Genomic DNA, 20265 nt, shown 5'->3' on the forward strand with positions numbered 1-20265 from the left:
TTACAAAGTTTTAAGAAGAAATTGCCTACTTAAACTTGTTTATTTCTTCTAAATGGAGTGCCAAAATGTGTCTGGGGAAAAAATGTCTCTTCTATAATTTTTTGCCCCAGGATTGTAGGAGTGTTGAAACAATTATTTTAAAGACAACTATATTTCTTAAAGTTTTGATTTTTTTCCCTGTGACTTTATTCACAGAAACACTTGGTTTCTGTGGAATAAGAAGCATAAAACCACACATGAATAATGTGTTGGGTTTTGCTCATTAAAATATTGATATTTCTGAAATACGCATGGATACAGAGAAGTGCTTCATATTTCTGCGACTTCATTTCTGAGTATCTTTTTTCCAGATTAGATTTTGCTCAGTAAGCAATGTAATCAATAAATAGTTAAATAATAATAATTTGTTGATATAACCAGAAAGCAAATAACACCAGAAAATAATACCAACAGAAGTAGATGGCTATAGAAAATATTAATTTTAGAAGAGCAGGTTTTAAAATACACTGAGCCTAAATATGAAAGGATAAGTCACAGGTGTAGTATTTACTTCAAAACTGAAAATTAGTCTGCTCTTGCTACTTTATATTTAGAATCTTTGTATTGATTTAGTTTAAGATGGTAAAATGTTTGTAAAACTGCTCAGCTTAAAAGGTTGTCAGTTCTGCTTATTTGGGGAATTATAAGTTAATCATTGCAAAAGTGTAAATGGAGCTTTAAAATATTTGAAGAATAATTCATTGATTCCATCCAGCTGTTCAAGGCTGTATGTGATGGAAATATCCAGTACAGATTAATCCATATGAACCAATAAAGTATTAAAGGGAGTGCAAAGTGAGAAGGACTAATTATAGAAAGTAGAAATCAGGCTCTAGTCAGATTAATAATTAGTTTTAACTGAAAAATTTTAATAGTCTTTCTTTTAAGTGTTTTAGTTTAATTCCATAAAAAAAGAGAATGTTTTCCTAAGGAATTTCACTCTTTTAAAATTGGGCTGCATTTCCTGCAAAATGAAAATGCAGTTTTATTGAGTTGGGAAATGGTAGAAAGTGAATCTGCAGAGTGAAGTTAATATTAAGAAGTTTTTTGAAAAACAAATGAGCTATTTAAATTTAAAAAAAATTACTAAGTTGAAAGATAAAAGAACAAGCAATGGATCAGAATGTTCTTTTGGTAACAACCTTGTTGAAACCACGGTGACAGTAATTTGCTCCTGCCCACTATATTTGAATATTTGTTATAGAACTATAAAGGACTAAAAATACATTGTCAAAGGTATCATTTTTACAGTCTTATAAAAGAAAAAAAGAAAAACGAAAAAGTAACCGCCTTGTTTTTTTCTGGAGTCTATACCTTGCAAATTAAACCAAGCAAGCTTCATTCTAATAGAAGCCTCTCCTTTTACATCCAAAATAAGATGTAGTTCACAGTTTAAACTTCATGTATGTAAAAATGCCGGTACAGGCCCACTTGGTTTTAATATTGCTGGAGTTATTGATGTATTCCATACAATACAAACAATGTTTTGGACTAAAATTACTTTATTAATAATTATTTGTTTTGGATTAAGCTTTCTGATTAGACTTCATTTTCTCAAACAGCTGTAACTAACAGAGCAGCTTCTTTTTTTTTCCCAAACAGATTAAAGTTAACAGTGCCCGGATGTTTTTGCTTACTTTTAGCCCTGAACATCCATATGTCTTATTGATATCCTTTCCCTCATTCAAATGACATAGGCGAGGAACTCGATGAGAGAGGCTGGTGCTGTTGTTGCTCTCAGCCCTGGGAATGTGTTTAAGCCAGGATGCTTCAGTATTGAAATACTTGGCAAGATAGATTTAAGCTCGGTCACTAGCCTGGGTAAAATAAAGGACAGGGACAAACAAGCCTGTTTGCTTGATCAGAAACACTTAGTGACTATAGAGCTGCCTGAATCAAACAGATAGAGAGTTTGAGGGAGGGCCGTGTCCTTAGGTACTTGCACTCTGCTGCAGAAGACAGATGTTTTCCCAGGACATATTGAAGTAGCCACAGAGAATTGGAACAGATAGGTATCCTTTTGATCCTCATCCCTCTGGAAAAGCTGTTAGAAATTGGTACCCTATGGTCCAAAAATACAGATAGAAACTAAGTATTACCTGTAGGTAATGCCATAGGGCATAAAGTACTTGCCTACTGGGGAAAAGATAATGTTTCCCTTTGAATTTCTACCAAACAACTAGGTGCTGTGTGATGATATTTTTGTGCTCCTTTGAATCATTTAGCTTTGCACATAAAGACTGTGGTGTAGCTTCAATCTGCAATTACAAGTGTGTCACTTTGAATAGAGTTACTGCAAAAGAGAACTGAAGTTGTTGCTAGAAGGCTTATAGTGAGAACAGAGACTATGTGACAAAAGGAGAAAATGTAATAATCTGTTGATTTCTCTCAGTTAATAATTTATAACTTGCTTTTTTTCTGGTGTGGACAAATTCTTTCCCTTTGTTCAGCTACCTTGCACACTGGAAGCTGAGTGCAGCTTGAGGAAGGCTGGGGATTTTTAATGCCTGCTGATTTTTGTGGGAGCAAGTGGGTCCTCAGCTTCCTGTGGCCTCTTACTGTGACTAACACTGCATTGCAGCAGGCAGTCAACAGTTACAAAAGATAAAGGAACCTGATCTCATTAACAATGTTTTCATAAACAGAAGTGTAGTTTTACAAAGCATCCAAAGGTACTCTACCATGAGGGAGAAAAGGTGAGAAGATAGCACTACCATCTGATTTTACTGGCAGTAAAATACACTTCTATGATACAGCTTGTCCTGAAAAATTATGCTGAGAAATAACGTGTTCATAAATTTTTCGGAACAAAATGAGTAGCATTTCTTCTATTCAAATTAATTGAGTAGCCTACATGCAAAGTATTATATCAGTCCATTTTTTCCATAAAATAAAATAATAATTTATTTTTTTATATAATTAATAATTTTAAAAATTAATATTAAACCCCCTGGATTTATCTCACCTATATAATTTCTCAAATTGGATTTGCATGTGCTGAGATGAAAGCTCCAGTGAAGTCTGGGGTGTTTAGGGAAAATTTAGTCAAGCTAGAAGTAAAGTTACATAGAACATAACTTTAAATTTAGGCAGGGTTGTTGCTTGAGTGAATATGGGATGAACCTGATGAGCCTTGGTAGGAACTATTTAGGAAGAGGAGCACAGGGAAGTCACAGGTGATTTATGTGGGAACTTTCTAAATGCAATAGCATATTGTCTCCATTAAATTGACATTGCTTCTGTGCCAGGCACAAGCAAGGCACTGGATGGTAACTGCATTCAGAGCCTCTAGTTAAAAGCTGGTGTAAACTGACACAGCTGTACCCTATGAAGATGTCCCAGAGCCATCCAAGCTCTGATATATTCCTGGGCCTGAATTTCCCACCTCTTCCTTCTCCCATCCTCGACAGACATACACATCCCCCCAAAAAAACCTCAAACAAAACCCCACAAACTGTGAATGAGATATTCCTGAGAGTAAAGGCAAGGAAAAATGCCTTATTTTGCCTGTGTCAGCCTCTGGACGTGTTTCCAGTGAGAGCCTGTATACTCTCTCTTTGCAGGGGAGAGGAAATATCTGCTGTGTAAGAGTGGGCTTCTTGCTGTCCTGGCTCTGGACAAGCTCAGACAGAGTTCATGACAATCTCTGCCTTTAACATAAGCCCAATAGATTCTTGATCCTGCTTACAGTTCAACTCTTTAACCAAGAAATATTTAACCAAAAATATTTAAGTGTCCAATAGTTTATAGGGAAACTTGTAAGATTCAGTAAGTATGTAACACAAGCAAGCTTCTCATACTTTCAGAAGAAGGTAAAGGAGTTGTTATTTTCTCATAGCAGCTGCAAGTTTTGGATGGTTGGGCAGAACCCAGGCTCCTAGTTTAAAAAAATTACTTTTTGTTCCCAAAGTCGTGAAACTATGCCAGAACAAGAAAACTGAAATAAAATGCTTAGTATTCTGAAATTAGAAGAGCAGTTTAATTAAAACCAAATTAGTTAGTCATTCCTTGGAAGTCCAGGCAAAGTGAATATGCCAATTTGCTGTGCAATAGCAGTGAGTCTTAAATTCATAATCCTCCTACAGGAAACATCTTTTCCCCTGCAAAGGAAAGGACACGCAAAGAAAACATTTTTCAATTAAATGAATTTGCTGGACAGAACTATTCCATAATTACTAAGCAGATGATTCTGGGATTAGGTCTCATTATCCAGAGTGACTGTTTCTTGAGCAGCTCTCTTTACAGGTGCAGTTAGTTATGACTTGTTGTCTTACTGAATCACTCGGGCCCACTAGTGCTCTGTTAGAAGAAATATAGCTAATTCTGTTGGTCGGAAACTGAGAGAAGTAGTTCAAGAACTTTAGTTAGTTTTCTTTTTTTTTTGTACCTTCTGTTTTCTTATGCTGTTCCCAGTCACCTCTGATACTCATACATGATAATAAACCTGATAACATTTAATCAAGCTTTAGACGTTATCTGTATTAAACTTTTGTCTTCACTGTGGTGTGTTCTGGGCACTCATGAAGTGGAAAATATTTTGTAGTAATGAAGCAGTTTTGCCCTACGTATAATTTCTAGGAAGGTAGTTGTGTATGCATCCCCACGTGTTGAATGAGCGTTTACATTTTGGAAAGGTCATAGAATTTGAAGCCTTAATCTGAAAGTGCATCCTGTAGTCATAAGGTCTTTTCTAGAGACTTTTCTGTGGCCCATTTATTCTGCTTAGAATGGATATGATAACCTGCTGTTGGACTGCAGTGTGAATATCTAAGGAAGCTGCAAGACCCAAAAGACAATACTTTTTTAGAAATGCATTGAAGCATATGGGAGATTTTTTTATCCTAGCAACTTGGTGATTTTGACATCCAATATTCCCAGAGCTCCTCTTGGGGAATATTCACACCACCTTGGTTTAGAATTGCAACCAGTATAACACTACTGGAATGCTGATCTCCACAGACTTACTGTGTAGTGTATGCTGTACCCCTCTTATGGAGAGGCAGAGGGAGAGCAGCTGCTCCAGGGAGCAGCTCAGCTTAGGCTTCTGTTCTGTGCCACATCCTAGACTTACCCAACTCCTCACCTTTCCCTGTCCTCTGTCAAGGCAGCTGAGGACTTTTCTTTTAATGAGGAGCCATGTCTGTGACTGACATACCTTGTGTTGGGTGGTAGAAACACTCCTATTCTGTGCATTTCGGCATCTCTCTGAAATGCAACAGTTGAAAAATAGGAGAAAAAAAAATAGTTCACTACAAGCAAAAGTTTCTCTGAAACTGCTAAGAACCCCATAAATTTAGTAGTTTTAGAGGAGATTAATAGGAAGAATAAGTGGGTGAAGTCTAAAGATATATTTGTTTTCATCTGCAGAGAGTAATGTATAGTGTAGGTCTCTTCACTTTACATGTGGAGAGCTGAGTGCTCCCTAATTTTTTTTAAACGATTTTTCAATAATTGTCAGTGCAATTACAAGAGGTATGAAAATACAAATAGCATGCCAACACTGTATTGAAAAAACCCAAACAAACAGAAATCTAAGTTTTAATTTTTATTATGGAATTTTATATAATTTTTATGTTTTAAAAGTGTCAGCTCAACACAATTTTTGTGTATCCAAAAAGAACCCCAAATTTCCATAAAGTTCACTTTTTCACTTCTTCCTATTTCAGGTAAAACACAAAATATTCTTGACCTCATTTTATATATTTCTTGGCTTCCTTTATTCAGTAATGATTCTGCATCATGACAAAGCAGAAGGGGTGGTGTGTGTGGCTATGCTTGAAAGTAGTATTTTTTCTGGAAGAAGGTCATGTTGGTAATAAAAATTTTATTATATTTTCCGTTTGATTCTGGTTTGTTTTTTCCATCGTGAAACATTATTTCTCAACAAAACAAGTGATCTATATACAAACCTAAACTTTTAACTCTTTGTAAATAATTTGAAGAGGAGAAAATCACAATGTCCTGGTATGTGACAGGATTAAGATTTCACTGTAATTGGATTTATTCTTTTTTTCTTTTATAACTTAAATTTTTTAATTTTCTTTTTTTACATAAGGTATTTGTAGATTGTCATTTGGAATTATAATCGTGATTTGGCAAGGAGGCTATATCCAGTTTTATATTATTTTTCCATAACATTGTAGTAGAAATTTTTTACTGTAAGAACTATACTTTGCAGTCTTGGAAGATTGGCTGGTGCAGCAGTTGTGTGCAGTTGTGTTTCAGTCTTTTGAGGAGACTGATTAGGTTTCATCTTTTGAATTTGAGAGCAGTTAAGCTGGTTCTTAATTGATTTCGGAGAGACCTGCAGTTTTGGGACCAGAAGAATGTTCTAATCCCTGAATTTGCTGACAAAATTGTATCTGGAAACCTAAACAGGGAATTCATTTAAAGTTGCTGAAAGAGGACTTCATGGAAAACTTTGAAACTCTCGAAGATCACTTTCTTACGAAAATATGAGAGAAAGATAGGAAAACCTCACAGCTTTTCTGCTTCTGAGAAGAGAGTGTTCAGGGAGTGAGAGATCAGGAGATAAACAGTACCAATTTGACAGTCTTGGCCTTTTTAGAAACTTTTTCTGTCTTGCTGCAAAGAGGCTGCCAGTGATAACTGGTATAAGAGTTATCCCATCGTGTAGTGGTGATTTGTTGTAATCTTCATATCTGCAATAGTAAATCATGCTTGGCAGCTGTAGAACATGAGAAATCCAGTCCAAAGACAATTAGCATGTTTTATTAGTGTAGAATAAACTTCAGAGTTAATGGGAGTTGCCTGGCATCATTAAGAGCCTGATTTTCATCTGTGCTGAACTTCTGCTTATTCAATGGAAATGAGTGGGGTTTGGGGCACTTACTGTCTTTGCAAAAGATGTGGGCAGGGTGGGGGTTGGAGCTCACCACACGCTCCCCCTATGCTCAATCACAGCCCAGAGAATGCGTGAGAGCAGCTTGCACAGTCCCTATTTCTCTCTACTCAGATGCAAAAGCATTTGCCTCTTATTCTTTCCTGTTCTGGTGCTGTTTTAGTTTGAGGTCATCACAGAAAATATATTTTGTATTGCACTGCTCACTGAGGCCTTTTCCTCTCCTCCTTATTTTTGTCTGCCTTGTACATACTTGCAAAACATGATGGTTTAAATTGTATGTTGATATGCAAATAGTTTGCAGTGCTTATTGTGACATTTTCTTTTCTTTTTTCTTTACCAGTGTAAAACTCTCTCTGGAGTCTGTGATCACATAATCTCGCTTTCTTCTGACCCACTGGTTTCTCAGTCTGCCCATCTCGAAGTGATCCAGCTTACAAACATCAAGCCAAGTGAAGGGCTGGTAAGAAGTACGCAGTTAATCAAACCCACCATCCAGGATGAGAAAGTGATTTTTTAAAATTCAGTTGAATATATGGAAAGGAATAGGACATTTTAGCCTTTCCTGTTTTAAAGCTTGAAAACAGTTTGATTACCCATGCTAGTTTGGTTTCTCATGCAGCTGGGCCACCAGGAATGTATTTTGTAAAGCTGACTGAAGTATGCAAAGAGTTTGGTGAACAGGGAGAAATGAGTAAGAAGTTCTTGCCATTTATACCAGCTTCTGGAAAATAGTTCAGATTGTTCTAGGATCTTGAAGTCTGAAGGGATTTAAATTACTAAGATCAACTCAACCAAGAAGTTTGCGTGGGCTTGTGAACAAAATCTGTCAAATTCTGGAAAATGTTTCATAGTATCTCTGGGTTATAAAACTATTTCATAAGTTATTCAAGGGCTCTATAGCCCTCCTGATAAGTAACTCATTGAATTTTATGCAAGAACTCTGCATTCTTAATCAGGTGCTTGTAAAGGCTCTCAGTGCAGCCATCCTGTGTTTGTTCTTAAAGAGCTGACCTTTGATCTTTTGTTTGCTCAAGTAATCCAACACCCACTGCATGGAAAAAGCCAACACTGATAACAATTCCAACTGTATGACTTTATGTCTCTAATAATATCTCTTCCCATAATTTTTGAAGGTAGAGTAGAAGGTGATCAGACTGCCGTTAAACATTTTTTTACCTAAAGAAAGAGCTTTTGTAACTTCTGCCCAAAGTTATTCTCATTCCATTTTCTTGAATCTTCTTGAAGAACTGTACTCTTTGCAGCATGTTTTTGAAGTTGTCTGGATTTTGTAAGTTCGGGAATATTCTGGTTTATGGGTCGGTTGTTGCTGGGTTTTGGTTTGATTTGGTTTTTTGACAAATCTGGTATGCCAAGGTATTTAGAACAATTGTACACTAAATTAATTTTCATTCTTTTGGAAAATCACTATTAAAATATAAGAAAAATCCCAAACACTTGGACGAGTAAATATTGCCCCATCCTTTGTTTTAGTGTGCAATTTGTTTTCCCTTCCTCCACTGGCTTTCTTTTTTATCTCTGAATCCATTTCAAAGTTGTCCTTCAGGATATCAGCTTTACATGGATTCTCCCCTCCCTCTTTTCCCTGCCCTTACTCCTGTAATTTTAACTCTTATACCACTTCACTGCAGTCAACCTTTTAAAATCCTATCTTCTATTGTAATTAGGAAATCTTCTTCCCCTTTCTCTTGATCACTTTTTTATGAGTTCCGTCCACTTATATCTGAACTTTAATTTTTTTTCTGTCTGTCATTGTGATGATTTTGTTGTGGTTTCTTCCCCTCATTTAAGTCTTTGTGTTGGTTGATGTTAACCATTAGTGACTGAAAAATGTTGAACGGTTTTTTTGTGAATAAGAATGTGTTTCATGGGTCTGTTCCTGCTGGGTAGCTGGTGAGAGAATCTCTTTCCTTTTTTGTGCCTCTGTTTTACACCCTGTGTCTGTCTTGTCTGTTTAAACTGGAAGCTCTTCAGGCAGAGTTTTTCTTTTACTGTGTTTGTGAACCAACTTAACAGGGTCTTGATGCTGACTGAGGATTATCATGTCATTGTCATAAAAATAAGTATTTTTTTCTGAAAAGGAAGATAGCAGTAATGCAGTATACAAGCCTTAGAAGGTTACAATGCTATTTTGACACAGTCATATTTTTTCCCTTCATCCTTGCCCACATTCCACTATTCTGTTGCCTCTGCATTGTGCCGTCTCCTGTAGATTGTGAGCTCTCCAGAGCAGGCACCAAGGAAGGTCTGTTTGCACTAGAAGGGTGAATATCATAACCTTTCTCTTTGTATCAGTGCCAATCTTGTTAACAGATCACCTTTATCGCATTGTTCTTGGTGCTTTATATACCTTTGGGTTGTCGGGCTTTTGTTTCTTTGTTTTTTTAAACTAACATCTTTCAATTAAGATACAGTGAATGCATATCAGCACTGCCCTATTGAGTGCCGAGTGTGTCAGAGTAAGAATTTATGGTGGAGCTTGGAGGTGAGAATATTCTCTGCACATCACAAGCACTTGGATGAATGTGAAGCTCGATAACTTCTGGACCTTCTTCCAGGATTTGTGCAATTATGGAGGTGGAAATATGATCAACTTTCCTGTAGATTTTTGACCTGCATGGCAGTTCTGTGCTGGCTCTACCAAGCACTAAATAAAATGTTCTATAAAGATGGAATGGCTTCAAGCAGAAGGAAAAAGACAAGGATGACTGCTAACTGGGAAGATTTTTTTGTCACCTATCATAAACAGAATATCTAACATGTCTCAAATTCAATAGCTAAGAAGCTAAAGTAAATCTGGAAGAGAAAAAGGAAAGAAGAAGAGAAGGAAATTAAAGGTTTGGAAAACAATGTTTCCTTAAACTCATGGTAAATATACGATGGAATTAAGAAAATGGTTGACTTTTTACAACTTAAAAAAGATTGGAGCACTATCAGAATGTTTTAATCAGCACAAATAGTTCCTTCACTGTGTTAGATCTTTTCTTGTGGAAACGTAAGTATTTGTCAGAGGTAAATGTAAATTGTCAGATAAATACCTGAATGCAGAAGGAATGTGTAGATGTGTTGCAGGGTTTACCATGTCTTATAGATATTAAAACTAGCTACCATCTATGACTAAATAACCTGTCAAGCAAGTAAACCTGTCAAGCAGAAAATGTTGTGATGTGGGGAACCTCTTGTGTACTGGGTAAAGCAATGTTATGGGTCTGTTTTGGGATTGGTGTATTGGTTTTCTTTCCTCTGCGCCCCCCCCCCCCCAATCCCTGGTCTCTTTCCCGGGTGTGGTTATGTGACTGGATGTATTCATGTGTTCTCCAGTGAGTGTTGCTGGGGGAAGAGATACAGCCCGCAGTGGCTATGCAGTAAGGGTGAAAAGAGTTTTCAGGGTAGAAAGTTATTTAAAAAAAACATAAAATGGACTAATCTGGTCAGCTTTGCAATCACCAGCCTGCTCCCATGTGTGATCCTCTCTTTTTTCCTTTTTTTTCCCCCTTTTTTTTTTAATTTGAGGGCTTCGAAGTTGTTTCCTCTGTATTAGTAAGCAGAATTTAATTTTGTATGTTTTTACTCTACTGATGTTCTACAAAGAGACAAAACTGACTAGCTTAGGTAGTATCTTTTCCCATGAAACAAACTTAAAAATATTACTGCTTGATTGAAAACAGTGAGTGTATTTAGAAAAAAAGGCAGGAAGCCAAGTTTTCCTTGGATCGTTTTTCTGCAACAGTCACTCCCTATTTTATCTTTATTTTATTATAGGGCAGAATATCAGAGAACTGTAGCAAGGGTTAATCTTGAATTTCAATTTTTTCATGTTCATATAATCACTTTAATCCCAGTCAGGTAAGGTACTGTGATGTGTGTTCAAGCTTACTAGATTCAGAGATGCAAAGGTAAATTCACCAGAACATGAGAGTGATTGGTCAGACACAGAAGACACCTGTCTTCTAAAAAAATCACTAATAAAATACAAGTCGTAGATACAACAGGGTATGGCAACTGATTAAAGGTGCACTGCTGACTCCTTTTCCAGGAATCCAATGTACTACTATTCCTAATATTTCTCCTGAATTTTTTTTGTTTGAAATACTGGAGAAGCTGGGAAATAATTATGAACAGGATTGTGTGAGCTGTTTGGGGTTAAAGAGGCACGTGTATCTTTGGAGGGCTCCATTAAAATAGTGTCACAGTGAAAGTGAAAACGTGTGTGATAAAATGGAATTAGTATTTTCTTTTCTTTTCTATCCAACATTGCATAAAATATTCTAGAAGTATATCACATTCTGTTTTCATTGTTATAAAAAAAAGGCAAAAACAAAGAAAGGAAAAAAAATAAAAAGTCACAAGGTCTCTTTTCTAACCCTTAACTGAATCACCAAGATAAAATATAATGATTGGTTTGAAATTAGAGTTCTACCCATAACTGATCAGTATAATCTTGCATGTAATTAAGCATGGCTTACCTGTTCTTTAATCCAGACATATATTTATTCCTGATTGTTAGGTTGGTTAGCTTACGGTTATTTTAGTCATATAAACCGAATTACCTTTCTTTCCATTTGATGTAACTGATTCTTGTAAATTCTTAGGGACCATGGCATTATCTTTGGATACCTAAGATGTGTATCTAACAATGTTTCAGTACAAATGAACAGCGCACACTGATCTCCCCTGTATTCTTGATTGCTAAAAGTACTGTTGATATTGTGTAGCCACAAGGAGGCAGAGAGGGGGAAACTTTTAAATGCCTTGGGTATTCTTATTTCCATTCCAGAAATGTTCTGGACCATATTGTTCACTTAAAAGGAGGAGTGGAGGAACGTGGCTAAAAGGGGCTCAGTTTTCTGTTGCAAATGTTACCTCTCCTCATTTAAAAGCTGCTCTATAACAAGAATTATTAATTCTTGCTCTTGCAAAATTAATGTGACGTGGTACTAATGTAACATTTATTAATTTTACACATGTGCAATAAATGCAATCTGAGGTGGGGTTTTTTCAACTTCTCTCTTCCTTCTTAATGTGTGCAAAGTCTTGATCTTAGCCTTTAAAGAGCATTCTGCAAAAGTTCTTTTTCCTCTTTTCTTTTCTCAAAGTCTTTTAAATTTGTGGAAAAGACTAGATTGGATGTGAATTGCACTTCACCATAACAGCACACTTGGATGACGTTACTATCCTTTGGAATAATGCTTTGCACAAAACTAAGCACTGCATAGCCATTAAGTGTGAGACTGTATCCTCAGCTTTCACCCTGATGTTTAAAGTTGAAAGCGGTAACTCACTAATTTCTTCAGAAATTGCTCTCTGTGGGGACCTGACTCAATGTTCCTGTCACCATGGTCGCTGTGATTTTAGCTCTTACCATGTTGCAGGGTGTATGGCCCAGTCACTTAGATCTGGATCCTGAGAGGGATTTAGGCCCTGATTGTTGCTGGTTTGAGGGCAGGTATGTGTGCTAAATAACAGGTACCAACATATCTCAGCCTCTTTTGTGGCTCTTCACACTTTCTGTAAGATGTGTGTATATTAGTGTTTCCCTACCTCACAGGGGTGTTGTGAGGATAAATGTATGAAAAAGCCATTCTATATTTGAGATAATTAAGTGGAATCTGCATGATGGAGCCAACCAATGGACAAATTACTGAAGGTACATAGAGACGCTGGAAGTTTAAGGACAATGTTAGAGTTTCTGACTGTGTAGTAATGAGCTTGATTTGTTACCTAGATGATCAGATTCTTGCTTTGTTACCTTCTAGCTGTGGCAGCTCAACGTGACAACTGGGTTTGATGCCATTACCACTATGTAATTGTGCAGAACAGAATTTGAGTTCACTTTTGAGCCCCCTATCCTGAGAAACTCATGAATTCCCTGCTTTTTTTACTGGGGATATTATCCACTTTGTTAAGTGAGGTGTACTTCCTTGTTTCTGCTACCAAAATGTCTGTGAGTTCTAGTCCCAAATCAGGTTAGTGCAACCTGATACATCCTCTTTGCCTCTTTACCATACTTATTCACTAGTAAGTGCACTCTGTTCCTCAGGTCGGAACAGATTTCTTTGTGGCACTGTGATTAAAAGGAGAAAAAGTCTATGGAGAGGATGTTTACCTGATTTCTGTGAAGTGGTTGGGGGAAAGGAGATTCCTCAGAAGTTGTTGAATGCTCAGTGTCTGTCAATTATGTCTACTTTTTCCTTATCTCGGTATCATAGTGGATGCTGTTAAAATGTTTGAATTAAGGCTTGATGAAAAAGCATATTTGAGACACTGTCTTAGACTACCCATGCAGGAACTTCTGTCTGTTCATAAGCTATCTCTCCTTCTTCATATTTTTTGAAAGAATTGGGATAGCTAACAAAGTTGATGTTTAAGTTTGCATCATTGAGTTTTATAGCTGAACTGTCCACTGAGATGAGTGGGGCTGTGAGAAAATCTTGCAGCCATTTTGCAGGCACAATTCTGAGCGGTTGTTTGCAGTTTGAAAGTTATATTTCTAGTGTTGCCTACTGTAGACTCCAGATCTTTTAAAACCCAATGTAGTTTTCAAAGCAAAATGGAAGTATTGGTCATACTAAGGCAATTTGTAATTTTGGGGATTTTTGTAATCAAGTGTTGTTATATTTGTAGTTGAAGGAGTGTATTGAAAAAAACTGGGAAGTATTTATGGACACAACTGTGGTAAAAGTTTTAGTTTCCTATTGATAATTAGGGCCAAAATAATTTGGGCGTTTCCTCTTGAAGTGTATCAAAAAGCACTCTCCTATCCAGAGACAAATTCCTCATGGCATGTATTAAAATCCACAAATCTTAAAGAAAGCAAAAAGAAAAGAGAGATTCTTTTAGAGATATGCAAGTTTTGTTTGGATGGTGATGGTTTGTGAAACACTTTAAAAATTCTTTCCCATGATGTCTTTTTCTTAGGGTATGTACATTAAGTCAACATATGATGGTCTCCATGTAATTACTGGAACAACAGAAAATGTAAGTATTGTTAATACTGTATGTTCAGGCCTGGAAACCTTTTTGACCTTACCTGTGGTTAATGCTTTCCCTTTGCTATAGACTACATTTTGCTTGCAAATGTGTGCTAGTTGGCTGTTGGGGACCAATGGCATGTTGGACAGCAGAGATGCTTGTGCTTGTTTAACTCAGAATTGAAAGAGTTGTTCCCAGTTAAGGACCAGGGGAAGCAGTTTTGATTTGTTCTTGCCAGACACCTAAAATGCTGCAGTTGATCAAGACAGGAAGTAGCTGCCTTGGAGTTATTTTGCTCTGTGAATAGATGATGAATGTCTATATTATGTTTAGGCTGTTATGCTGGAGTTTGCTGCAGAATTAGACAAACAGCTTTTATATTTTCCATCTATCAATCTTCATTTTGTAATAAATGAATGCATGAAAATGGACATCCCCTTACATTTACAAATAACCATATATTTCTGCATGAACTTCTGAGTAATGCCTATAGAAAGGAACACTTATTACCAGTGTACTAATTCTCACTGAAGGCATTAAAGAGCAAGTAAAACATAATAGACTACTTTTCAAAAGCCTTTGAAATACAACCTCCTTTCCTTGTACGCCATATTCAGAGAACTGGCTGTCTGTTAGGAGGTGAGGAAAATGATAATTTTGGGGGGAAAGGCTTCTATCCATGATTTTCAATTAATACAGAACAATCACTAAACAACACTGAACTGTTCCATAATGATTTAGATGATTCCTTTCAAAGGTTTTGATGGCATTTTCTTGAAATGAAGCTGTCAGAAATGTTTGTTTTATCCTGATAGTGTGTCATCCTGTGGGAAATGCAAAGTACCTACATGGTATTTACAGCTGCTGCATCTGATCTGCTGTGAGGTTCTGTTAATATCTCAATAAAATAGGAATATTGTTTTCTTCCTCTCATAGGAGCTGCAATCTGACAACCTTTTTCCTTTCTGTTTTCTGCTGCTGCTGTGGGTAGGATATCCATGGGTTATAACCAATAGATATAGATATTCTGCTGTAGAACTCGTGTAAATGCCACCTGTCTTAAAATAAGGAAAATTAAAAAAAAATCATCCTTTAAATCAAAATTCTGGAGAGTCAGGCCTACAGCTAGAGACATCATCAGTAAGATTAGCAAAACTAAACAAACCCAACAGAACCATAGTTGAGCTTAATCTAGAAAATATATGAAATAAAGAGAATGGTTTTTACAGTTGAATTTCTCTTGTATTAAAAAAGGAACAATTTCTCTTCATGACTTACTAATGGATTTAATTTCCCAGGGGCAAAGATAAAAATAAAATCTTAATGCATTCCCTCAAAACTTTTATCTTTTGTGATTCATGAATATAATTTAAAGCTATGTCAGGAAGCTTCAGTCATGATGACTTTTCTGCTGTTGTTACTGACTCTTTCACTCACTGTGACACCCTGGAGGTGCTCACAGTCGACCAAGAAACTGCACTCTGTTGTCAAGGGAAAAAGCCTTTGTATGTTAAAGCATTTGTGAAAATGAGTAGTGCTTTGGAGAAAGCAGGGTGTCTCCTGCCTTTAAAAACAGTCACTAGCTGCTTCCTTTAACACACACACACACACACACACACATAAAGTTTTGATTCAGATAGATGGGAGGAGAAACATCTAAGCAGCATGGCTGCTTGCAATACAGTTTAACTTCTAGGAAACAATAAGGATCCAAAATCTCTTCCATTTGAACAAAATTTCTGTCCCTTTTCTTTCCGACTCTGCTCTTCCAAGTAAGACACTGGCAGACTTTTTTGTCTGAAAGATCCCAGAAAAGCACAATGTCTCCGTGTTAAACACAGTAGCGTTGTAATGTTAACGTAAGATAGTAGTTTTGTAACCACAGTTGTGCTTTTTCTGTTTGCCATTTGAGATGTTTGATGTCCAGCTGCAAAGCCCATTACAGTTTGGATCTTGCTGTTCAGCATTAGAAGTCATCTCTCCCAACACATCAGCCCAGCAGATCAAAGCAGCTGAGCTCTGAAGCTTGAACTGTGAGAGAGCAGTGTTTCCTTACAGGTCACTGCTTCTCTCTGGTGGTCCTGTAGCATTAGAGTAAGCTGAGCTTTCCAGTTCATGTCTTCTGTCTTTTTTTTTTTTGGAAGTAACAGATCTAAAGTGTGTATTGGTCCAGCAAGAGATTTTATGTTTCTTGTTGAGTAGCCCTTTCAGACCACATTGGAGAGATTATTTTAATTCATGAATCAAATGTATCCTTCAAATAAAACCATTTTGTCCTTTGGTTTTCCAATAGAAAAGAGTATTTTTCTAAAGAAATAGCATGCGGTGCATCTCCAGCAGGAATGTAGCTTTGAACGGGGTGCTTCCAGTGTCCCCATTTACTGTGCACTGGTTGGGTTTGTGTGGCACCCTTATCTCAGAGAAGAGAGGCCTTTAGAAAAAATAACACCAAAGTTTCTGGGCATGCAGCAGTTGTGTTCCAGGGGGTCTAACTGGACTTTCAGACAGTGTGGCTATACTGGGGGAATAGGACAAAGACAACATTTAGCCTAAAGGACAAAATTAAATCTATTCTGAAGAAGAAATTCTAAGCAGATTCTTAATAGCTTTTAGGTATTAATGTGTAACCCTCAGTGACAGATACTTCCATCTCTTGTTCAGCTCCCTGTTGAACCAAATTATCAGCTAATGAAGATACAGTTGTGATGTGACACACTTTGTTCCTCCTAGTAGGACTTCTTGATTGGATCTTGTGCTTAAGGATCAGTATTCACATTTAAAAAGGAATACCTTATCAATTCTCCTCTGTTTTCCTTAGACAGTTATAATAAAAGATACTATTTTACAGAAAAGTCCATTCTTTACTGGAGAGGAAAAAGTGGTAAGGAGCAGGACTTGGAACCCCTTCATAAAACCACAGCCTTGGCACTTCTTTATAAATTATTTTTACCTCACCTTGCAGTGTGTTTGAGGCATAATTGCAATCAGGCTTTTTAAACATAGACTTTTCCAGTTTGAAGATTCTCAGACCATATTTTAATGGCTTGGCAAAATGCCAAGACAAATACCTGTTTTGTCAAGATTTAAGTTGCAAGTGCTGCAGACAATAAAAAGGAAAGTTTGTGTCATAATAAAGTCTTGCAGAGTTCAAAGGAAATGACACAAGATTCACTTGCATTTATTTTTTGAAAGTCTTAGGTGTAACTACATCTGAGCTAAAAGAACTGTATTACATTGGAGGACTGTAAAGATTTTAGAGCCAGGCAGAAGACAGATTATTAGAACATAATCACCAGTGTTAAAATTTTTCCCCAAGTCACTCAGCCAACACCTTTAATGCTTAAGTAGTGCCAAAAAGTCAAGGCTGCTGTTCCTTATGTAAGTACAATTACACTTTTACCAGCCCAGTTTGATTTAGGATGTTCTGTGCAATGTCTCCTAGGACTGAGTCATGAGTGACCCTTCTTTCACCCTCTCGTTTCTCTTGGATATCTTTTCTTTAACACAGTCCTTAACTTAAGCCACGAATTATGTGCAATTGTACTAGAAAGTCATGGTATAGCTATGGGATACATGCTTTGAATGGGGATATAGGTTACTACAAACAGTCCACATTTCAGGCCTGGAGCGTTTTCTCTAGATGACCTGTTATCTCACCTGAAAACGAATTTCACTTCATTCCTTTATGTAAAACTTGTAGCAGCTTTTTGGAAATCTACTCCTGAACAACGTTTCATTGTTTTGTTTTTTTTTTTCAAACTATCAGTCTCACCTTCTACTGTGGACTTGAAGTACCTTCATAGACTGGTGGCCACAGTATCAAAAGCTGAAGGAATTTATTTTCCTTTAAACATAGGGGTATTTCTCTCAGGAAACAGTCGGTCTACTATAAAGACAGAAGATGGGAAAATGTGTGGGGATTTCACCTTATGGAGGAGGGTGGGAGGGGTTTCCGATTTGGTTTTTATTTTTGTTCTTATTAAGGGTTTTTTTGAGGCAAAAGCAAAGAACAAAACTACTTTGCTTTTTTAAAAGTGTGATCTTTGTAGGATTTTTATTATGCTTGCATTTCTTTCACCCTAATAGTGATCCAAAACCAAAGTTACCATTAACTTACACAATCTTCCTAGGTGATATGTAACCTAATCTTCTCTCCTTGTGTACTTTTTGCAGATCAGTAATTTACTGAAGTTCTCTGCAACATATTGAAATGTTGTAGAATAAAAAGACAATGTTACAAAATTTGTTTATGAGGAATTGCCAGGTATTCTTGGTAGACTCAAAATTCAGCCAAAGATTACCTTTCAAGGTTTAAGAGATGTCAGGCAGATTAAAGCATCCTTTTGTCAGAGTGGAATTAAAAAGAAATCCTTAGGACTTGGTTATTGTATATATATTCATACCTTTCTTAACATTTGATTTTATTGTGTAGAATAGTACAGATCATTTTTCTTCAACAAGAATGAATTGATTTATTAAATATTTCTTTAATTCTTTATTTCACAGTAGAATGTCGTTATCAATCTAACCTGATTTACATAGCTTAGAAATCATACTGCTGAAAGAGAGATGATGACCGGTAAGAACTGTATTCTTGATCATCTCTTTTATTTTAAATTCAGTCACCTGCAGATCGGTGCAAGAAAATCCATGCTGGGGATGAAGTGATTCAAGTTAACCACCAAACTGTGGTATGTATAACTATGTTCTGTGTCAATTGGAGATAGAGGTGTCATGGCACATTAGCATGTGTAGAGAAGAAATGTGTAGAAAAATGTGTTTTTATAAATAATTTTTTATTCTAACATCTCAGTTTTCCTTTTCTCTTTTCAAACCACATAGTTCTGATGTCTTAAACTAAGCCCCAATCGTCTGAGTATTACAGGAGGTATCAAATTAGGCTAAATAGCTGTGGCCTGGGAGGTAGGTTAGGGTGTTTTCTGCTTACCAGTGATCTGTTAATAAACAGTTGGTTTTAGCATAATAGAAGTTTGGAATCAAAGGGATGCAGGGAGTTGGAAATGTGCCATTGTGGGTTTAAGATCAAGAATACTTCCTGAAAGCTGGAAAGCTTACTACTTTCCAAACCTACTGGAATGTGTAGAATGTGGTTTTTGAAAACACAAGCATGTGAAATTCTCGTAGAGATGAATAGGGTGATCAATTTAATTTAAAGACAGATTTTTTAACTTGGAAAGTTAAAATGAAACAAATCTTTCGTATATGATAGGCAAGAAAATAATAATACCATGGAAATTGCTCTTTGTGGGAACAGATACTTGTTAGTTCCTGGTGATTTTATTTAGGATTAGTGAACTCTTAAAATGAATTTACCTTTTCTAAGGTAAGACTTGGTAAGAGAAAAGAACAGACTGTTAGTACGGAAAGCAACTATTCTTTTTCCAAAGTATAAAGTTTCTTGAGTGTAGTGAAAGTCAATATATGCTATTAGTTACATGTGTTCTTGCAAGCATTTTAACAGACAAAAAAATATCCTATCCTGCCGTTATTAATGCAGTCATTTGTTAAAAGTGTGTTTTGTTGTTCTGCACGAGGTTCCACTTCTGCCCTTAAGCCATTGTACATCATGTGAGCTCCTCTGCACAAATTAGTGTAATATTTCAGTATACCCTCCAGCTAAATTTGATATCAAATATACTGTACGTATGTGGACCTTAACTGATGAGAAGCTATCTTTTGAGCCATGCAATGTAATTTGATAAATTTAAGCAGGTCAGGGTGAATTTCAATACTGTTTTGGCCATATAGCTTCTTCATAAGTATTGTATCCATGTACATTTTCATGTACAGTTGATGACCGATTTCTTTGTTTTTCTACACTAAGAAAGCTTATTGCATCAATTTAATTTGAAAAACATTTTTGAACTTTTTTGTTTTGACTATCAAAATATATACGTCTGAAGAAGCACGTCATTAAACATTCAGTACTTATGCTAGCCAATTTTTCAAACAGTTTCTAATGGTGCTGTAGAGCAAAGTTACCTTTTCAACTTGAAAATTTCCAGTTGGTTAGGTCTTTACTCTAGTTTTCGTAGCACATCTACAGTGCATTTATTTGATGGAAAGATCAGATCTTACCCCTAACACTGATAATAATGTTTTGACAAGCCTTAAGATGAGCTTTCTTATGTAGTTGGATGGAATTTTTAATGTAAGATTTGGGTGTTTTGGCTTTTGCATCAGTGAAGCTAAGTATTTTCAGATGTACAGGAAAAAAAAAGCATTGATTGTATTTCTAGGGAAAAGGACCATAGGGAGCTAAGACTTAATTTAATATGGTGAAGTGAGTATGTCTAGTCACTTCTAGACTAAGTCATAGCATCTCCCATGGTACCTTTGCAAAGGTACAC

At 36.4% G+C, this 20265-nt stretch overlaps 1 protein-coding gene across 6 annotated transcripts in view; it reads left to right on the plus strand.

The window, feature by feature from the left end:
• The window catches only part of CNKSR2 (connector enhancer of kinase suppressor of Ras 2), a 209964-nt gene that overhangs the window by 80404 nt on the left and 109295 nt on the right, over positions 1 to 20265 (plus strand). For 5 of the 6 annotated variants that reach the window (XM_027689124.1, XM_027689125.1, XM_027689119.1 and 2 more), the window contains exons 6-8: positions 7245 to 7364; positions 13841 to 13900; positions 18517 to 18585. In XM_027689124.1, coding sequence (XP_027544925.1) covers positions 7245 to 7364; positions 13841 to 13900; positions 18517 to 18585 — 249 coding nt within the window. The remainder of the gene's footprint in view (positions 1 to 7244; positions 7365 to 13840; positions 13901 to 18516; positions 18586 to 20265) is intronic. The other variant, XM_027689123.1, reaches the window with a different exon arrangement.

The sequence above is a fragment of the Neopelma chrysocephalum genome, unplaced genomic scaffold, assembly GCF_003984885.1.
Source record: "Neopelma chrysocephalum unplaced genomic scaffold, ASM398488v2 Primary Assembly neopelma1_76, whole genome shotgun sequence".
Lineage (NCBI taxonomy): Eukaryota > Metazoa > Chordata > Aves > Passeriformes > Pipridae > Neopelma > Neopelma chrysocephalum.